This window comes from Pan troglodytes, chromosome 1 (assembly GCF_028858775.2).
Source record: "Pan troglodytes isolate AG18354 chromosome 1, NHGRI_mPanTro3-v2.0_pri, whole genome shotgun sequence".
NCBI lineage: Eukaryota > Metazoa > Chordata > Mammalia > Primates > Hominidae > Pan > Pan troglodytes.
The window spans coordinates 94,941,766-94,964,318 of NC_072398.2; the positions used below are offsets into that span (position 1 = coordinate 94,941,766).

General features: G+C 41.1%; 1 protein-coding gene across 50 annotated transcripts in view; it reads right to left on the minus strand.

The window, feature by feature from the left end:
• UBAP2L (ubiquitin associated protein 2 like) overlaps positions 1-22,553 on the minus strand; it is a 50,887-nt gene that overhangs the window by 26,599 nt on the left and 1,735 nt on the right. For 29 of the 50 annotated variants that reach the window (XM_054671683.2, XM_054671646.2, XM_016927900.4 and 26 more), the window contains exons 2-10: positions 19,213-19,342; positions 17,064-17,141; positions 15,700-15,810; positions 9,655-9,823; positions 9,123-9,218; positions 7,801-7,846; positions 7,276-7,388; positions 2,815-2,867; positions 1,081-1,166 (exon numbers count right to left, since the gene is read on the minus strand). In XM_054671683.2, the coding sequence (XP_054527658.1) occupies positions 1,081-1,166; positions 2,815-2,867; positions 7,276-7,388; positions 7,801-7,846; positions 9,123-9,218; positions 9,655-9,823; positions 15,700-15,810; positions 17,064-17,141; positions 19,213-19,302 (842 nt within the window). In that variant the 5' untranslated portion in view covers positions 19,303-19,342. Of the gene's footprint in view, positions 1-1,080; positions 1,167-2,814; positions 2,868-7,275; positions 7,389-7,800; positions 7,847-9,122; positions 9,219-9,621; positions 9,824-15,699; positions 15,811-17,063; positions 17,142-19,212; positions 19,343-19,798; positions 20,014-22,553 lie in introns of those variants that run through there. The other 21 variants (XM_016927896.4, XM_016927888.4, XM_016927871.4 and 18 more) reach the window with 2 other exon arrangements.

Genomic DNA, 22,553 nt, shown 5'->3' on the forward strand with positions numbered 1-22,553 from the left:
ACAAAAAAACAGTAATGGCAAGTAAAACTCCTGAGTTCAGTCATTCTAGTGAGTTATCAAACTTGATAAGGCGGTCATGGGAACCTCCAAATTTGTAGCTGGCTGGCAGAACCTCTGAAGTTGGGGCACTCTTGTAGAACTGAGCTTTCAACTTGTGGGGTCTGCATTAACTCTGGGTAGTTAACGTCAGAACTGAATTTTTGAGCTATCAGGCTCAGGTCTAGAAAAAATTCAAGAGGTTTCCAGGGAATTAAAAATATTCCCTGAAGAGTGTATCTCCTACCACTGATCCCTAGAGATTTAAATTCTAAAACGTTTATTAGCTGGATCCTGCTGATCCAAAGGAAAAAAACAACTGTTATACTCAGTGGGCTCAGAGAACAGGAGAATAAACTGCTGAACAGTTCTAAAAGATTCAGAAATAAATGAAAACATTTCCACTTTTGGCTCTTCTTTCCCTGACTTACTTCAAAACAAGTTATATACTCAATGCTGGTGATATGAAAGGCTGATCTTTGTAATTAAAGTGCCATTTGCAGGGAGAATCAACTTTAAAATTGTAACATATAAACTTCCATTCAGTAGATTAACTAGTACTAACTCTTAGAAGTCTCTCCATCAACTGGCGCGGTGGTTCATGCCTGTAATCCCAGCACTTCGGGAGGCAGAGATGGGCGGATTACCCGAGGTCAGGAGTTCGAGACCAGCCTGGCCAACATGGTGAAACACCGTCTCTACTAAAAATACAAAAATTAGCCAGGCGTGGTGGCACACGCCTGTAATCCCAGCTACTCGGGAGACTGAGGCAGGAGAATTGCTTGAGCCCAGGAGGCAGAGGTTGCAGTGAGCCGAAATCGTGCCACTGCACTCCAGCCTGGCCGACACAGTGAGACTCTGTCTCCAAAAAAAAAAAAAAAAGAAGAAGTCTCTCCATTAACTTAAGAGGAATGTAATGATGTAATGTAATTTGGTTATTATTATTGACACCATGGGAGTTTACAAAGGCCAGTGCCACTTCTCTTTACAGTAATCTCAGTAGATGTGTTTAAGAAATGGTACTAAATTTTACTGCACACTTGCCTCTGACCAGCAGTGATTGTCACATTCTCCGCAGGCAGAGGCACTGAAGACACATTAGAGGCAGTGAAGATCTTGGTCTCAGAAAGCTGGAAAACAGAGGGATTAGTCACTCTTGGTGTCAGGGATGCTACAGTCAGAAACTTGGCATAGGTAAGGGGAATTCAACATCAAGAAAAAGTGAAAGCCCTATAAAGAGAAAACTATCTACCCTGAGGAATCCTGAATGGATTGACTTTCAAGCCCTTCAATATATGCTCAATAGTTTTAGCCAAAGAAAGAGTAGAAGCAAGGAACCCAATAAAATATAGTGGAGTCACATGATCATATGCATAATGAACTTACAGGCATGCTAGACATAAAAAAAAAAATAAAAGAAAGAAAATCCCTCTATATTTTCCCATTACAGTTCCCAACTCCCACCTCTTCCCAAACCACATTTGTCTTCTACTACTCCCTTCACAGCCCCACCCCTCCCAAAGAAAGATCATAACCAAGATGAAGAAATAAATAAAAGAAGTTCATTTTTAGCTTTTGAGCAGTAAGGGCCCAAGTGCTGGTGAATTAAGGTTTTTTGGGAGATCGTTTTAACTAGATGTTATTTTTGCCTTAATATTTGACTTTGTGACATTTAGTCCTTCCACTATTAAGGCATCAAACTTAGGTAAGCAAATGCAGGGATTAACTTTTCCTACTATTCAAAAGTTGATTTGGGTTTCAGTTTTATTTCTTGATTTAAATCGCTAAAGCACAGAAAATCCACTCTCCCCTCAATGCCCAACACCATGTATCATTCTCTGAAAGTTGCTTAAGCGGACAAGCCAAATCTCAGAAAGGAACATAATTTGCCCATTTTCACAAAGCAGTCTAGTTCATTGATTATACAATAGAAAATAATCACCCTGTGATGCTGATGCCTCTGAAATTTAAAAAACCCAGAATTGGCAACCAAAACAGTCTTCACATGTCATTTCCTCTTATCACAAAAGCTGTCTTGCCTAACTACATGAAAGTATAGAAAAGTACATAGATTAAAAATGTTAAAACAAGAGTTTATCCATGATCACTGAAAACCATAATTCACAGCAGAAGCTTGACTGTGACCAGGAATCAGCAAAATTCTTACTCAGGTAGTACTCAAATGAATTCACAGAGCTTGTTTACGTGCCACCCATCTATGAGGTTTCCAAGTTAAGTCAAGCTGGCAGATAGCCAATTCTACAGATATTCATCTCAATCACAATTATACAGTTGGGCTTCAAATAAATACAAGGGTTCCAGAGTCAACCAGATTACAAGTTTGAGGATTTGGTACCACAACACTCGCTTTGGATCCACTGCCAATCCATTACAGGACCTTATAGCAAATACTTAAATATACCAAGTAGTCATGTACCACCAGCAGCTGTTACTCAATGCACTACCTGCCTAACTCCACTTCTGGTGCCCTACCCAACCACCAATCTCTTCCTGGGATAAATCCGACAATCAGATATTGGACTTACACAAGTGCACTTGCCCTTTCCATAGTGTGGTTCCACAGAGTCCTGTTCATGCCCAGTCTCCTTCATATAACATATGTGAAATGTTCTGGCTCAGAACACTATTTTGGATGTAAAAGTTTTGGGTCAGAATCTTAAGGGTGAATTTTGAGGGGTAGAAACATACCCATTTTCTATCCCTAAACAACACTTAGGGATAGAAGGCATTAGTGAGGAATGACCTGGGAATACCTACATCTTCATTCCAATCTTCAGTCCCCCACTCCTCTGTTGCAGTCCTCCATGCACCTGAGAATAAAGAAAAATAGTGAAGTAACTTCACTATTAAATGCCAGTACAAAGCATGTGTAGAAAACATCAATGTATTAATTTTTTTGGCAGCCAAAAGTATGACTAAAATTTAGTAATCAGAAGGCCAGGTGTGGTGGCTCACACCTATAATCCTAATACTTTGAGAGGCCGAGGTGGGTGGATCACTTGAGGTCGGGAGTTCGAGACCAGCCTGACCAACATGGAGAAACCCTGTCTCTACTAAAAATACAAAATTAGCTGGGCGTGGTGGCGCATGCCTGTAATCCCAGCTACTCGGGAGGCTGAGGCAGAAGAATGGCTTGAACCTGGGAGGTGGAGGTTGCGGTGAGCTGAGATCGCGGCATTGCACTCCAGCCTGGGCAACGAGAGTGAAACTGTCTCAAAACAAACAAAAACAAAAAACAAAACAAAAAAACAAAACAAAAAAAAAGAAATTCTTGGGCTTCAAAGGTAAGGAAACACTCTTTAGAAAAGGATATCTCAGAGTACCAGGGTTTTAATAAGATTATGATTTCATAGCTACTTTCAGTTTTTGTTACAAAGCAGGGATGGGGGTGGGGGGGGACAGACAGACAACCACCCAATGCTCGAAGCAATATCTTTAAGGTCCTCAGGTTGATTTAGTGGTCAATTCAGTGAAATGGCAGCAGCCAATTTAAACCATAACATGCAAACTACACCTATTTATCTAGTATAAGACAAAAAATACTGTAGGCAGTCTGAAGAAGGATAGTAGCACTGACAGAGAAACACAAATGGTTACCACATATGGTTAGTGAATGAGCACAAATGGTTAGTGAAAGAGCAGTGAAGAAGGGTGGGTTTGAAACCCGAACTGAGGGCATTGAAAACTATCTACTATGAGAATTAGATTAAATATGCATACTCAGCAGAAGTCAAGTTTATAGATCTTATTGGTTTAACTGTATAAGAAAAGCCCCTATAGAGCTGTTCTCTTCAAAAGACAATGAACAAGACTGAAAAATCAGGTATGAATGATAGTTACTGGCCTAACCTTACTCATATAGAACTTGAAATCTGACCTGCTATGGTCATGGCACAGACAATGGGAGTATACACTGTCCTTGTGTTTGTTGGTAATACCGAAGCTGGGATACAGTTTCTACTGGAGAAATCCAAAAGCAATCAAACCACCTTCCACATTCCGTTTTTGTGCTTCATGTATACATATATTTTCAGAAAAAAAAAATGTCCTTTCTTAAAAAATAAGGGTGAGAATTTCTAACGAGAACCAGGATTCTTCCCTTCAGCCAAAGGCACAGTAAAAACAAGAACCTGTCTGAAGAAGGGACAAGAGCACCCTTATTTTCTTGCTAGAATAATATATATTAAATAACTCTTCAATCCTTCCCTCCTACTGGAAAAAAGCTTATAAGAATGAAATGAAAAGTCTGACATTCAGATGCTGTGCCACTGAAGAGAAGTATTCTAACACCACATTAGAAGTATTCTAATACAAAGCCCATCTAAAATTCTTCTAAACATTTAACAATGCAAAAATCTTCTTTCTTAGAGGAAAATATATTCATTGTAAAGACTTTCCCAGGAAAATATTAAAATTGCACCAGGGAAATCCTAAACCACTTAATAATGACAATATTCTCAAAACCAAAGTCCAATCTCAGTACAGACAAGCTACAAACCACATTCTTTTCTCCTTCTTCATTGATACCACACTTTCTTCTCATTGACATCCATCTTATCCTGGCTCGATGGAATCCAAGTTGCGTTAGCACTTATACACAATCCTAGAGTTAGACATGATCTAACAGGTTATTTAATCTAGGCTCTTAATGCAAGAATTTTTTTCTGCACACTGATGACTTCAACTGGGATGGAAAGGAGGAACGTAGATACCTAACTGGTATGTTCCTATTCAGGATATACGGTCATGGCTGAGGAAGAGAGAGAGCTGAGGAAGCATTAAGGAACAGAATAGATGGAAATGCTCTAAACAACAGACTAGGGTTTCCATTCCATTAGCAGAAAGCAATCAGTGTAACTGTCAAATATTCATTAAATGAACAGAAAGGTAAGTGGACACAGAAAAATGAGAGAAAAAGGCAGAAAGAGAAAAAGCAGAAAGACATAAAAATGACATATCCACAGATATTTCAGCTCATAAAAATCTACAAAAATATCTGGGGCAGTTAGGCACCTGGATGTATCATACCAGGAGCAGTCTGGGGGATAATTTTGGGGGATAATTTGACCCCTCAACCCCAATGAAATCAAGTCCTGAAACAAAAAAAAAAAAAGAAAAGAAAAAACAACCAGTGAAATTTTGCTTGTAAATGAGAAAGTCTGCCCCAATACATAATCCCCATTGTACCTGTGGATATTTTAAAGGTAGGTTTGGATTTTTTTTTTAATTTAAAGGGGAAACTGAAGTTTGCTATCAGGAAAACACAAAAAGAAACCATGCATGAAGGTATGTTCATATCATGAAATTAACAACGACCAGGCGTGGTGGCTCACACCTGTAATCCCAGCACTTTGGGAGGCCAAGGCAGGTGGATCACTTGAGGTCAGGAGTTTGAGACCAGCCTGGCCAACACAGTGAAACCCCATCTCTACTAAAAATACAAAAATTAGCCAGGCGTGGTGGCGTGCACCTGTAGTCCCAGCTACTCAGGAGGCTGAGACATGAGAATAGCTTGAACTCAGGAGGCGGAGGCTGTAGTGAGCCAAGATCGCACCACTGCACTCCAGCCTGAGTGACAGAGCAAGACTCTGTCTCAAAAAAGAAAAAAAGAAAAGAAAAAAAAAAATTAATGACAATGGGAATTCATGAAGCTATAACCAACACTTTTGCACTAACAAGACGATAGTGGCGTCACATTCAGCCACAAATCAGATTTCCAATTCCAGCCTTCCACATGTGCTCCCTTTTCTACTCAGTAGAAATTAACACACACACTACCTTTCGCTGTTTTTCCAACCAGATCCTTACTGAAGACAGCTAAGGCTAAGGACTGGGACCCCATGCCTGAATTTCTATTCACAACTAAAAACAAACTTTTCAACTTCCGCCATCTTACCTGCCAAAGATAAAAAGCCAAATACCCAGGAATAAGCTACAGCTCAAAAACAGTAACTTATTTATTATTGAGACTGCTACCACTGCCTCTACAAAGCCATCAAGAGATGAATGAAGAACAGTTCTAATGCCTCCAAAGTATAGTAAGTTAAACTATAACAGGACATTTCGTAACTAAATGATGCAGAAATTCAAAGATACCTATCTTGTAACTCAACTTCAGCCTCCACCCATGAAATGTGTTAAAAATGAATTTATAAGATAGCAACTTGGCAAACAAAAAGCAGACGACATTCAGAGCCTCAGGAATAATATATTGTAGGAAAAAGGTGGAAAACTATTTGTGCCAAAGGCTCTCCTAAAGGCCCAGAGATCACGTATCTGTGAAAGGTGACAAGGCAAATTTAAACAGGTAAGGAGTCAAACATTTCAGGCCCTACTCATCCCCCTTTGTAAGAGGAAAAAAAGCCTTAGGCTCTCATGTGTTAGCTCAGCCAGAATGAGGCAGCTGTTCAAGAAAGCACTCCAGAGTTTTCTTACTAAAATGAACTGCTCTTATTAAAAGTGGCACACGTATCCACCCCCAAACACATCTTAGGTGTATACCACAGCTTAACATATCCTTAAACATTTATATCCAGCCCAGACGCAGGCACCAAAGTCAGTTAACAAAAAAGTAATCTTATTCAAACCCTGAATACTCCATCACACCAAGAAGGCTGTTCAACGGGGCACCAGAAAGGCTAGAGAGATTTCGAAATCTTCTTGTTCAGATACTGACGTGTCCCAAAAATAAAGGGAAAAAAAGGATATTCTTATCTCAGTAACAGAAAACAAATAAATGGATAGTGTGGACTTTGATTCTAGGCCTTGTTCATCTTTACAAGCAGTGGCTTGATTAATTCTGGCTATCTTTTCAAAAGGCAACACTACCCTAACATAAACACTAGAAAATACACTTGGACCTAATAGCAGTGACATAGCATAGTTGAAAGGGCACGGACTTTCAGGGTCAAACAATGCTGAGTTCAAATACTAGCAAATTTATAACCTCTCTTTCGGCCTTAGTTTTGTCATCTGGAAAGTGATGATAAATAATGATTATTTCATACAATATCAAGCAGCATTAAGCGAAATAACATGTGTAATGTGCCCATATGCACGTTACATAAACAGTACACACAGTAATACAACTGCCAGCCCTTTCTCACCCTATCTCCATAACCAAACACTATTCCTCCACGTTTTAATGTAAGTATAATCAGAAAAAACTATTTCCTTAGATTCCCAGAGACAAGAAATGAATGATAAATGGTCACTCACTCGTCCCATCATCTGGTTCAAAGTGGCCAGTGTTGTTCCACGTATTGCCGCTGCTATTGCCATAGTTATCATCAGTATTGGCTGGCTCTGCATAATCAGCTGGGTTAAAGGTTCTGGAAAAAATAAAACTTAAGAGTCTCTGACCTCTAAGCAGCTTTGGCAAATATTAAAGAATCAAAATCTTGACTGCATCCTTCCTAGTACAAATCTATCATGGCCCCATTCTATAATCCTGTGTGTCATCTACTTTTTCTCACTTATCACTCTACCCAAAATTTCATGGTATAATCTCAACATATATCTAAGATATTCTGAGAAAAGAACAGGTATATTGATTCAAATAAAGATATATAAAATATAGGTAATGATCCAGGTGGTAAAGGTTTATCCCTAAGAAATGAGCCCTAAGTCCCCATATCTTTCTGACCATACAGTCTAGAAATCATTCTGATCATTTTGGTTAAGGCTGCCTACAGTAATTTTTAAGGGAAAAAAAAATTAAGACACTAGATCAATGAAACTTACCCCATTCCTTGAGCAGAAAACCTTCCTCCTCGCCTACCAGAGCCACCTAAAGAAAGAATGAGAAAAAGAGAAGAGAGATGTATTTTAGAAGTTGATATAAAACTTCCTTGCCAGGCAGGCACAGTGGCTCCCGGTGGTAATCCCAGCACTTTGAAAGGCTGAGGGCGGGCGGATTGGTTGCATCCAGAAGTTCGAGACCAGCCTAGGCAATAGAGCAAAACCCTATCTCTATAAAAAGTACAAAAATTTGCTGAGTGTGGTGGCACACACCTATAGTCCCAGCTCCTTGAGGGGCTGAGGCAGGAGGATCACTTGAGTCCAGGAGGCAGAGGCTGCAGTGAGCTAAGACCACACTACTGCACTCCAGCCTGGGTGACAGTGAAACCTTGCCTCAAAAATACAAAAAACTACCCTGCCAGCTGAGGCAGCTCTGGAATAAAAAGTGGTTGATACTATCAGATGTTCTTTCTCTCTGTCCCATGTTACATATCAGTAATAGAGTAGGACAATCATTACTGTTGAGAGATTTGTCTTTTGCTGCTCAGACTACCATGTCCTCAAGCAAATACAATACTAGCAATAAAGACTAGAGGAAATGACATCTACCTTCTTTCTCACTCTCCCCTTCTGCAATCTCTAGTATATGCATGACACCTCAGGAATTAACTAACTAGACTTCATGTTAATTTGTTTTTAAACAAAGTAGACCCTGGAGCCAAGTGCTGTCTCTCGCACCTATAACCTCAGCACTTTGAGAGGCCAAGCAGGAAGATCTCTTGAAGCCAGGAGTTTGAGACCACCCTGGGCAACATATTGAGACTCCATCTCTACAAAAGCATTTAAAAATTAGCGAGGCGGGCGCATCACTTGAGGTCAGGAGTTCGAGACCAGCCTGGCCAATGTAGTGAAAGCCCGTCTCTACTAAAAATACAAAAATTAGCTGGGCATAGTGGCGCACGCTTGTAATCCCAGCTACTTGGGAGACTGAGGCAGAAGAATCGCTTGAACCCGGGAGGCAGAGGTTGCAGTGAGCCAAGATCGCGCCACTGCACTCCAGCCTGGGTGACAGTGCGAGACTCCATCTCAAAAAAAATTAGCCAGGCATACTGGCGGCCACCTGTAGTCTTAGCTACTAGGGAGGCTGAGGCAGGAGGATCACTTGAGCCCAGGAGTCTGAGGCTGCAGTGAGCTATGACTGTGCCACTGCACTCCGGCCTGGGTGAGAGTGAGACTACCTCCAATAAAAATAAATAAATAAAGCAGACCATTAATGAATAAAGAGTAACCTGCCCCCAATATCCATCCCCCAACAAACTGATCACCTCTGCCTCGGCCACGGCCCCTTCTGCCTCTTTCTGTTCCTCTTCCAGAAGGCCCTCCACTCTTGGTGCCATCCAATCCATTTTCCTGACCTCGAACTGAAATAAAAATAAAAATTAAAACAACAACAACAACAAAAAAACCAAACCACAGATGGCCAGAGCACAGTCAACAGGATATATACAAATATATAAATGGTATGTAATATGGTATTGGGAATTAAAAAAACAACGAAGAGAAAATGAGCTGGAAGGATGGGAACATGTTTCTCAGGGAATGGTAATGTGCCTTAATGGAGAGCTGCAAGTCAAATTTAACTTTATAAATGACTACAGGGTAATCTCATGCCAGACTGGTGGCAGTTGGTAGAAAAGGCCACATGCAAGAGATGTCAAGGTCTCAGAACAGATGATGGCAAGAAAAGCAAAAGGATAATATAATGGTTCCTAGGTCCTGACTAGCAGGGCCCTGGCACATCCCTAGAGTCTAGACATTACTGACCCACAGCTGGTTTTGATAAAGCCCCATGCATACACTCTCGTCCACGGCTGGCACCTCTCCCCCGTCTTGGTGGCCCACCACGTCGCCGACTATAGTCTCTGTCCCGGTCTCGATTTTCTTTGCCTTCCTCATTGGATTCCGTCTGGCCACCATCCTTCTGGCCTGAGACTCCCTTCTTCTTCCCGACCATCTCCCAGGAATGCTATAGAAGGGTAGAGCATTCATATCTAATCAATATGGAGTGCTATCAGGACACTAGAGATGAAAGCTGGGATGACTGATTGACTTAACCATTCTCCACTCAGCATCCATGTCTAAAACACTTCCATTAGTTTGCTTTTATTTCTGTTTAAATATTTTATACATATCACTACAAAAAGTAAAGTCCTTTATTTTTTATTTATTTTTATTTATTTATTTATTTATTTATTTATTTATTTATTTTTTGAGACAGAGTCTCGCTCTGTTGCCCAGGCTGGAGTGCAGTGGTGTGATCTTGGCTCACTGCAACCTCCACCTCCCAGGTTCAAGCGATTCTCGTGCCTCAGTCTCTCAAGTAGCTGGGATTACAGGCACGCGACACCATGCCCGGCTAATTTTTGTATTTTTAGTAAAGACAGGGTTTCACCACATTGGCCAGGCTGGTCTCTCAAACTCCTGACCGCAGGTGGTCCACCCACCTCGGCCTCTTAAAGTGCTGGGATTACAGATGTGAGCCACTGCACCCAAAGTGCTGGGATTACAGACGTGAGCCACCAAGCCCAGCCATAAAGTCTTTTTTGTAGGGAAGGTACTTATAGGAAACAGATTGCAGGGATCACTTCCAAGAGGATTACAAAGACCTCTATCTAATTCAGTCACTTAGCATATTAGTCAAAGGACCGAGTTATTGGTCCCTATCTTTCAAGTGTTATTTCCTGGGCTAAAAAAAAAAAGAAAAAACTAATTTCCTTCGGAGTCAGTGACCCACAACTTTTTATAGCATCATTCATACCAAATAAAGCAAAAAAGAAAATGTTTCTAAAAGTTACCTATGAATTCAGAATGAATGAGCAGCATTCTACTCTTGGGCACATTCTCTAATCTCACCCATAAATTTAGGAGGAAAACAACTAGAGCTACCTACCTACAGACACACACACAAACACACACATACAGCAATTTCATTTAAAAGATCAGGCTGGGTGGCCAGGTGCGGTGGCTCACACCTGTAATCCCAGCACTTTGGGAGGCCAAGGCGGGCAGATCACGAGGGCAGGAGTTTGAGACCAGCCTGGCCAACACGGTGAAACCCCGTCTCTACTAAAAATACAAAAATCAGCCAGGTGTGGTGGTGCGCACCTGTAATCCCAGCTACTCAGGAGGCTGAAGCAGGAGAACTGCTTGAACCTGGGAGGTGGAGGTTGCAATGACGCAAGATCGCACCACACCACTGCACTCTAGCCTGGGACACAGAGCAAGATTCCATCTCAAAGAAAAAAAAAGAAAAAAAAAGGGCCAGGCGCGGTGACTCACGCCTGTAATCCCAGCACTTTGGGAGGCCGAGGAGAGTGGATTGCCTGAGGTCAAGAGTTTGAGAACAGCCTGGCCAACATAGTGAAACCCTGTCTCTACCAAAAATACAAAAAATTAGCTGGGCGTGGTGGCAGGCGCCTGTAATCCCCGCTACTCGGGAGACTGGGGCAGGAGAATCGCTTGAACCCAGGAGTCGGAGGTTGCAGTAAGCTGAGATCCTGCCATTGCACTCCAGCCTGGGCGACAGAGGAGTCTCCATCTCAAAAAAAAAAAAAAAAGAAAAAGAAAAAAGAAAAAAAGGTAAGGCTGGGTGTGGTGGCTCACACCTATAACCTCAGCACTTTGGGAGGTCGAGAGGTCAAGGCAGGAGGATCATTTCAGGCCAGGAATCTGAGACCAGCCTAGGCAACCAAATGAGACTCTGGTCTCTACTAAAAATTTAAAAATTAGCCAAGTATGGTGGTACACTCCTGTCACCCAAACTACTTGAAGGCTGAGGCAGAATGATCACTTGAGCCCAGGAGATTGAGGCTGCGGTGAGTCGTGGTTATGTAACTGTACTCAGTCTAGGTGACAGAGTAAGACCCTGTCTCAAAAAGTATATAAAAATAAAAATAAAAGAAGACCAAACGACAGTCGCAGCCCTGACCCCAAGAGATACTGATTATACAAAGCCTTCCATCCAGGTTTTACTTGCAGTGTTCTCCCTGTATTTCCTAAATTGGTATCAGCCAATTTAACTTTCCCCAGTGAAAAATACATATCTATGATACATTCCTAACTGCAAGAGGGAAAGTCTGTGGTAAGGAAAATAAGCTTAACACCCTTGCAAAACACTCTTCCTCAGGAAAATGAGCATTGTAAACTTAAAAGTTTTAAAAAAAAATGCATACCTTGATTTACACATATTTTTGTAAAAAACCTGTACAAATGGAACTTCCAGGACAAACACCAACACTATCAGATTTCTTTCTTTCTTTTGTTTTGGAAACTTAGTCTCACTTTGTCACCATGCTGGAGTGCAGTGGTGCGATCTCGGCTCACTGCAACCTCCGCCTCCCAGGTTGAAGTGATTCTCCTGCCTCAGCCTCCCAAGCAACTGGGACTACAGGGCACCACCATGCCCAGCTAATTTTTGCATTTTTAGTAGAGATGGGGTTTCACCATGTTGGCCAGGATGGTCTTGATCACTTGACCTCGTGATCCACCCGCCATGGCCTCCCAAAGTGCTGGGATTACAGGTGTGAGCCACCGTGCGCAGCCTCAGATCTTTATTATCTTACCATCAAACTCAATCATGGCCCTAGTGCTCAGTAACAGCTACCTAATATCTAATCACTTTCAGAATATGGGCTGAGTATTAGATAATATAAAATTATTAACCTTATCAGGATTGATAATAGTATTATGGTAATGTAAGAGTATCCTCCTTTAAGGGAAGCATGTTGAAGAACTTAAGGGTATCAAGTATTATGTCTACAACTTCCAGATAATTCCAAGTGTCCACTGATGAGTAAACAAAATGCCACATATATGTACAACGGAATATTAGCCTTAAAAAGGAATGAAATTCTGACCCATGCCACAATATGGATGAACCTTGAAACATTACACTAAGTGAAGTAAGTTAGACACACAAGGTCAAGTATTACATGATTTCACTTACATGAGATCTCTAAAACAAGCAAATTCATAGAAATAGAAAACAGGGCCGGGGATGGTGGCTCACACCTATAATCCCAGCACTTTCCGAGGCCAAGGAGGGTGGATCACTTGAGGCCAGGAGTTTGAGACCATCCTAGGCAACATGGCAAAACCCTGTCTCTACTAAACATACCAAAATCAGCCAGGTGCGGTGGCACACACCTGTGGCCCTAGCTGCTTGGGAGGCTGAGGTGGGAAAAATGCTTGAGCCCAGGAGACAGAGGCTGCAGTGAGCCAAGATCTCACCATTGCACTCCAGCCTGGGCAACAGAGCAAGACTCCATCTCAAAAAAAAGAAAAAAAAAAAAAAGCCAAGTGTGGTGGCGCACACCTGTTGTCCCAGCTACTAAAGAGGCTGAGGTGGGAGGATTGCTTGAGCCCAGGTGTCCATGGCTGCAGTGATCATGCTACTGCACTCCAGCCTGGGTGACAGGGCAAGACCCCATCTCTTAATTCATTTGTTTTAAAAAGATTACCTACCCAAGACTTGGTAGTTTGTTGCTGCCTACTCTTCCAACCCAAGCCTATTATACATTACAGTTAGTGGGTCATTTTATGCTCACAGTAAGTTAGAACAACCCTGTAGCTAAATATACACCAGGAACACTCTGGAAGCCAGACTCAAAACAGCTTTTAGAATTTATGCTGCTATCTCAAAACCTGGCAAGTTTCAGGAAACTGTAACCTTTCTCCCTCCTCTGTATGCACATCTGTTGCTGGCACAAGATGGGTCAGGAGAAAGAATTACTATTATCTTCCCAAAGACGACTTCAGTTTTCTGAAATGATCTCACCCACCCAAATACATCCAACATCCCTGGGAGCTGACTTTGCTTCCCATTGGTTTCACTAGTAGCTAGTTTATTCGTAACATAAACCTATATTCTCCAGCTTATTTTCCTTTTTGATACTGTGTAACATCAGCCTTATAGCACTAGACAGAAGATGCTGGAAGGTAAGATAAAATGTGATTTGCGAAAAAACATTCAGACTTTTAAAAAAACATAAATAGCCCCACCTGATTCCCCCCATAAAATCTGGAGACAATTATTCTAGAGTAAACCCAAAACAAATCAAAAGCATATCTTGATTGGCCAGATAGTAAACATTCAAATAAGGTCAACAGTGTAAAATTTAATCCAGGATAACACTTTTGAAGAAAAAACCCACCAATTTAAATTCAATTGTTTTTAAAAGTTTTCCATTATTATTTCCCATTGTCTCAAAGAAATTGACAAACCTCCTGCATTTAGCTGGAGTGACTCTGTAGTATCAGAAAGCTGTTGTATCTGAGGCCAGGTTTCATGGCTCACGCCTGTAATCCTAACATTTTGGAAGGCCGAGGCAGGAGGATTGCCTGAGCTCAGGAGTTCAAGACCACCCTGGGCAACATAGTGAAACACTGTCTCCACTAAAATACAAAAAATTAGCCAGGCATGGTGGTGCATGCCTGTAGTCCCAGCTACTCAGGAAGCTGAGGCATGAGAATTGCTTGAACCCAGGAGGCGGAGTTTGCAGTGAGCCGAGATGTACTCCGGCCTGGGAGACAGAGAGAGACTCCGTCTCAAAAAAAAAAATTAGCCGGGTATGGTGGTGAATGCCTGTAATCCCAGCTACTCTGGAGGCTGAGGCACAGGATCACTTGAACCTGGGAGGTGGAGGCTACAGAGAGCAGGTTCGCGCCACTGCACTCCAGCCTGGGCAACAAGAGCAAGACTCTGAGTCAAGAAAAAAAACAAGTTATCTGTGAGGATGAATTTTGATATCTATTCCAACCAAAGAGCCCCAGTATAAGACCCAATAAATGAAAATGATTTCAAAATAATACACTGGGCCAGGTGCGGTGGCTCATGCCCATAATCCCAGCACTTTGGGAGGACGAGGCAGGCAGCTAGCTTGAGCCCAGGAGTTTGAAATCAGCCTGAGCAACATGGAGAAACCCTGGCTCTACTAAAAATAGGAAAATCAGCTGGACATGGTGGCCCATGCCTGTGGTCCCAGCTACTCAGGAGGCTGAAGTGGGAGGATCACCTAAGCCCAGGACGAGGAGGTTGCAGCATGTCAGTGTACTCCAGCCAGGGCCACAGAGTAAGACCCTGGCTCAAAATAATAATAATAATAATACACTGCTCATTAAAAAAACAAAATTTCTCTAGTAAGCACTGCAGGAACATTCTGAAGATCAATAAGGCAGTCAGAGGATTACAATTTGGTACAAACATAAGACAAGCACAAAAACAGAATTCTCATGAAGTGGGAAGGAGAAGTGAAAGCGACTTGTCTAAATTCCAGGGCAAGAGATCCTCCAAGATATCCCCTATCATCTCCAGGGATGGTCAGCAGGCTACAAAGCTTGTTTCTCTGCTACCTCAACAGAAGTAAGTTCAGGCAATGAAACAGTAGTGTGCAGTGCGAAGCTGATATTGAGGGGAATGTCCTGAATTCAGAATCAAATATGTAAAATAAATAAAATAAAAGAAAAAGAAAAAAACAGAATCAAGTATAGTGTGTGACTTTGTTCAACAGCAATATCCAAGGCTATCAAATCGCACCTCTAATTCAGCCTAACCCCACAGCCTGAAAACAGTCACTAGCCTGGAATAAATAATTTATTCCAGGCCAATTAGCAGAGACTGATTTCACTGTTTTCTCCTATGAGCATTATCCTCATAAAAAGGATGTAGTACACATAAATTTTAAGTATTTATAACCTGTGGTGAACCATCTCCAAGAAAGTTCCCAACTTTACTTCAAGAAAAAGGTGCTCTGCTTTAAGGTATGTTGCCATTTGCTACTTTTAGAACATTACTAGCCTCCCAATTGAGGACCCATGTCCTAGAACACTCTATAAGCACTCTACCGTGTCTGGGTTTCCTTCCAGAAGAACATTGATAGCTCTGTTGACATCTCCATTGCAGTCATGCAAAGCAATCACACATTCATCCTGGTTCTTGCCTGTAATATCAATCAACTGAAAGAGAAAAAACAGCAACCATCATGAACAGGCTTATGCTCACACTCCCAATGAAAGGAAACTAGGTGAAGGGAAACGCTATCAGTTGAGTTTGAAAAAAACAAGTTTAAAAAGCAAAAGATGAGGGCTGGGCACAGTGGCTCGCGCCTATAATCCCAGCACTTTGCAAGGCTGAGGTGGGCGGATCACCTGAGGTCAGGAGTTTGAGACCAACCTGACCAAAATGATTAAACCTGTCTCTACTAAAAATACAAAAATTAGCTGGGTGTGGTGGCGGGCGCCTGTAATCCTAGCTACTTGGGAGGCTGGGGCAGAAGAATTGCTTGAACCCAGGAGGCGGAGGTTGCAGTGAGCTGAGATTGCGCCACTGCACTCTAGCCTGGGCCACAGAGCAAGACTCCGTCTCAAAATAAAAAAAAAACAAAAAAGAAAGAAAGAAAAACGATGTAGAATTTGCCTAGCAGGTTTTCCAGAACCACCCCCCCACCCCCGCCAAAAAGGAAAACATGTAGAATTTTGGTATTCTATTTCCAAAAGCCAAATATTAACATCTGTGGTTCAGGGATGAGGTCAAAAGTATTTACAAAGCAATTAAGCATCAAATACAGAATCAAACTCTGAAACACACAGGCTTCAGCATGAATTTCCACATTTCCTATACCCACAACTGCTCAGTTTCTACAAAATGGCATCAGCAACAGGCAAGAGGTTAAAATTAAGATAAAATTTCCAAACAAAGTATCTATCCAAAGGGCTACAATAGGCTGGGTGCAGTGGCTCACACCTGTAATCCCAGCACTTTGGGAGGCTGAGGCAGGCAGATCACTTGAGGTCAGGAGTTCGAGACCAGCCTGGCCAACATGGTGAAACCCCATCTCTACTAAAAATACAAAAAATTAGCCAGGCATGGTGGTGAGCGCCTGTAATCCCAACTACTCGGGAGGCTGAAGCACGAGAATCGCTTGAACTCGGGAGGCAGAAGCTGCAATGAGCCAAGATCATGCCACTGCACTCCAGCCTGGGTGACAGAGTGAGACCTCATCTGAAAAAAAAACAAAAAACAAAACAAAGGGCTACAAAAAATTAGAGAATGAAAGCACTTATTTATTGGCCTGACCTATTATATTTCAGGTCAAAATTCTTTCAATACCTATAGTAGAAAGTATCCTGGCATCCATCTACGGTATTTGATTATGCCTTAATCCTGGTATCTTTTCTCATAGTGTACAGTAAATTAGTGATACACTCACTTGTTTCACCTTCTCCTCAAAGTCAGCATCATTATGGTCCGAAATCATCTGTGCAAGTCTAATTTGTTCTGCAGTGGCCTAGGAATTGAGATGAGATCAAGAAAGCATAATCATGAGGCAACAGTTTAGAGAACAGGAACCTATTTCGTCAGCCTCCACTGCCCCAATTTTCTTTTCCTTGTAACAAATGAGCAAGTAATAAAGCACCATTTAGGACGCTTAATGGGGGATCAGGGATAGGTGCGAGTGGTGGCTCACGCCTGTAATTCCACACTTTGGGAGCCCAAGGCAGGCAGATCACCTGATGTGAGTAGTTTGAGACCAGCCTGGCCAACATGGCAAAACCCCGTCTCTACTAAAAATACAAAAATTAGCCGGGTGTGGTGGTGCACACCTGTAGGTCCAGCTACTCGGGAGGCTGAGGCAGGAGAATTGCTTGAATCTGGGAGGAGGAGGTTGCAGTGAACTGAGATAGTGGCACTGCACTCCAGCCTAAGCGATAGAGCAAGACTCCACCTCAAAAAAAAAGATGCTTAAATCAGTAAAATGACAAAAAATTGAGTGAAACTGTTACAGAAAGAGTAAGGAACTCATTCACCAATCTTCACAGTTAAAGGGACTTCCGTCTTAGAATCACAGAACCGCTCTGAAACATCTGCCCCTTAATTCATATTAAGTCACAAAGCCATGTGTAAACTCTATTCTTATTTCTGTAATAACCAACACCATCCTCTTATTCCTAGAGCTTAGAATACAAGTCTGACAATAGACTCAACACATCTTCTGTATATCCAGTGTATGTTCAGATACTAGGAATTTTACTGCCCCAACTAAGTATTATAATTCTACTAGAAATCCACTTGAAAACACAGATGAAAGAAAAATGCGTAAGGGGGAAGTCCTAATCTTACATATTCGATTTATCCGACCATAATCAAATATAAGTAATTCATTCACATTACATACCAACTAACATCAACCTGGTATGAGAAACAGAATATATCTACATCAAAGTTAATATCCAAGAGGTTAATTTACTCTTTAAAACTTAAAATTGAGCAATGCTCTAAGGTGTTTCATTTAATTTTGAAGAAACATAGTGAAGTTGCCAGCTCCTCATGGGAAAGGAATAATCAGGTAAGGTCTCAATGGGACCAGAGAGGAAAATAAAAGACAAGTTGGGGAAAAGAGGAGCAAAGGATAAAATCTGGAATGGAAAAGGCTGGCTAGAGAGGTATCAAGGTGGGGCAGGGCACAGCGGCTCATGCCTATAATCCCAGTACTCTGGGAGGCCGAGGCAGGTGGATCACCTGAGGGCAGGAGTTCGAGACCAGCCTGACCAACACGGTGAAACCCTGTCTCTACTAAAAATACAAAAATTAGCTGGGCGTGGTAGCACACTCCTGTAATCCCAGCTACTCAGAAAGCTGAGGCAGGAGAATTGCTTGAACCTGGGAGCCAGAGGTTGCAGTGAGCCGAGGTGGCGCCATCGCACTCAAGCCTGGGCAACAGAGCGAGACTCCGTCTCGAAAACAAAAGAGAGAGATATCAAGGTGGAAGGTCTAAGAAATAGAAAGGTATTGCTAAAATGGCCCAGGTAAGAGAAGGGAAATGCTATCTTAAGAGTTATAGAGCCGGGCAGTGACTCACACCTATAATCCCATGAGTTCAAGACCAGCCTGGGCAATGCAGCAAGACTACCATCTCTACAAGAATTTTAAAATTAGCCTGGCATGGTAGTGTGCACCGGTAGTCCCAGCTACTCAGGAGGCTGAAGCGGGAGGATCACTTAAGCCCCAGAGGTTGAGGCTACAAATGAATGGTGACTGTGCCACTGCACTTTGACCTAGGCAAAGGGAGATCCTATCTTAAAAAAAAAAAAAAAAAAAAAAAAAGATAAAAAGCACAGGACCCATAATAAAGTGCTAAGCCTCATAATACAGTATTAAACAACAAAAAAGTAAGCATCTTGCCTTACAGCATGTCATGAACAGTTATCAGGACCTAAGTAAAAAAAGAGCCAAGGACTAGAAAACAAAAATAAGGAACCTAAACCAACAGTTCAAAGCACAGAATGATGCTGTACTGCATGGAAACCAGTATCAGCAGGCAACGCTATCCATGAATCAGTATGCTTTGGATTATTTACCTGTGGCCGCTGCTTGTGCTGTGTCTGGTTTTGGTTTTGAGGTTGTTCCCAGTTTCCCCGGGCTCGGTTAGTGCCCACCGATGTCATCATTTACAGTATATACAAATAACAGTATTTACAAGGTAGAATACTGAAAGATTTAGAAGAAAATTAGGTATTAAATGTGGGCAAAATATGTTTTTAACTCTCTCATCAGCACCTTCACCACCAAACACTTTCACTTCTTCAAAGGAACAAATCAGTAAGATTCATTTATTCTTACAACATAATTAGCTTGATAAATTCCTTAAGGAGCTATGGCTGTTAATCCATTTTTATGTAACAAAAAATGTATAAAGCATGTGTAAGTGATGGATTTTTTTAAGAAGTTACAGCAGTTTGGTTACTAGTCCCCCATAAGCAGACTTTACATTTAACTAATAATCAAAAGCCTTTTACATAGATGCAAGTATCTGAAGTACCTTTGACAGAAGGAAAGATAATCAGTAAAGTCCGGAAACAAAAACCTTCCAGGAAGGAGATTAGTCTACACTCCAGAGAAATAATTTTAAATACTGTATTCAATCACCTAAGAAAACAGCCTTACCTGCCTTACAACCTTTTTTATGTAAGCTGCATGTGACCTCCATTGCTTGGGAAAGGACAAGTTCAAGTCTAGACTCTTCTTTGTCCCTCAAGTTTCATCTCTTTCAGTATGCTATGGGTTTGTTTTGTGTTTGTGGGGGTTTTTTGTTTTTTTAAACCACAGCCTTCAACAGGGTACGTATTAGCCCCAATGACTTTGTCCAGAATCTCTGTTCTCTGGAAAATAATTCCAACACACTGCTTTTACAGGTGCTTCTCTTGGTCTCCTAGTCCACATTTTCAAGAAACCCAAATGGCAATTACCCTCCACCACTCACCTTAATATACAGGGAATCTCAAATTTGTCTCAAACCAAAAGCATCTAGCACAAAGTTTTATTTGGAAGAAAGTGCTTCTAAGAAATCATTTTAAACTTGAGACCTTAATGCTGGCAAGATGACTTAGTTGAGTCTTTACAGAGACACAGAACACACAGGGCCTTCCCCAAACCAGAATATAGTTTTTGTTACAAGACTTCTAACAAGGAAGGATTCTACTGAATTCAAGTTCCTTTAGTTCATACTTTGTTTTATAATACAATCTCAGCTGCTGCATTTAGTAAAAAAGAAAACATTAATCATATGATAGAGTGTTCAAAATAATAGGTTACTCTGCATTTATTCCCTTCCAAAGAGGGTAAGTTTATACTTTTCTACTCTATATTTAATTTTTCTTGTTAATGAAATCTTATACAATGTAATTCTAGACTGCCCAGAGATATTACTGGATTTGAGTGGGAGGAAGGACTTCTAAAGAAATATGCAAGGATTAACTATTAGGGAAGTGAATTTCATCTGACTTTCTTGGATGTCACAGAGAAAGCTGACTTTTTCTGTGCATAAATTCTTCACCAAGTTGCGTCAATAGGTTGCATAGGTCTTTGTATCAAGAAAGATTTTTTTAAGGTAGCTTCTCAGGTAATTTTTAACCCATTACCTCTTCCCCCTACACATATTGGCACACAAAAGCCCATAAATATTTCAAGCTAGAAAGGATTATTTGCTACACAGTAGCCCATTTTCCCAGGTTAGCATTATAGTCGTTTCAACTTTACAAAAAAAAAAATGTTTAACCAAGTACCCTGAATCCAAATCAACAAGACTACATATACACATATATATAAAGACGAGAGGAAAACTATTTTGTTTTAAAATTGGCTCTAAGATGAAGTTTCTAATATGGCATAGTCATTTCCAACCCGCTACTGTAACTTACAAATATTGACTGTTTTCTACTCCACATGTGATATCTATTTGTGAGGATAAGTTATATTGCAGGTATAAACTGCATGACTAGCTATATACTATTGCATATACTGTACCAGTCAGATGTAAACATATTAAAAAGTCATCTTGAAAGATATAATTAACCAAGAAAGAAAAAAATCCTCCTAATCACTCTTGCTAGTAACATTTCCCTCTTACAAGTGCTTCGAAATGTGACTAAGAAAATTTTACCACCTAGTAGTGACAACACTGAGCAACAGGTCAAAAGTAAGTGATCTGGAATGGATCACTTGAGGGCACAGAATTAGTAGCAAGCAGACCCATTCCCAGCTATCACACTGGAGATGAAGAATCTTGTTACTTACTTGCTCTTTCTTAGAAAATAAAAAGATTTAAAGGAAGTAGGGTGAGAAGTATTGGAGACCAAGGAAATCGTGCGAGAGTAAACAGAGGTTTCAACACAGGAGTGCCCTTGACTCTTTTTTGAAAACCAGCTACTTAAAAAAATAGCCAGAGAAATTTCACTGAAAAAACTAAATAACAAATATTTATTGACAATCTACTATGTGTCCAATACTTCAGGAAAATACAAAAGCAGTATGACTTAGTAGCTGCCCTCAGGGAGCTTACAATCTAATTTAAGAAACAATTCAGAAACTGAAGCTAGACTGAGTTGGGTAAAATTTGCTACCTCTAACAGAACAACTAATTTCTGTAGATGCTTTGTTGAAATGGCCCCTGCATCCCCTTCCCCACCACCTTGATATCTAGTTAGTAAGAGTACTTCCCAGTTAGGACATAGCAAGGAGGAGCTTTAAAGATGAAAAAACAAAACAGGACATTTTTAGGCCTTTCATCACTAGTTTATGTGCCAGCAATATTTCCCATTCACAAAGGAAACAATCATTGAGATAGTCTAATCTTTAAGGACAATGGTGTCAGATCTCAAAGCAGTTTTATCAACTGATACACAGCCAAAATGTTTTAATTCTCTGTAATTATTGGGATAGTCTAATCTTTAAGTACAATGGAGACAGATCTCAAAGCAGTTTTATCAACTGATACACAGCCAAAATGTTTTAATTCTCTAGAAACGCTGGTTACTAGTAATGTCCATCATCTCCCAGCAAGTCACATCAGGTATCCCCAAAACAGGATATGCGGCGGAGGAAGGTAGGATGGGAGAGAAGACAAAAAAAAGGATTTCTCCATTTAATAATCAGGGAGAGTCAAAGGCAAAAACGTTAACAATAATAACAAAAACGCCTGTTACTGTGGTGTTTTTCTTTCCACAACATCCTACACCAGAGGTGGCTACATTTCAAGAATGGTGGAAAAGGAGCAGTCTCCAGTTTGTGACATCAGTTTGCAAAGCAATTTAAGGGCTGTCCACAAGGTTAAGGGTTTGAAGAAACTGGGCATTCCTGTCCCATTATGAGAAGAGTGAACAAATACCCCAGTGCTCTAGTGACGTCCCTTAAGCGTAAATAC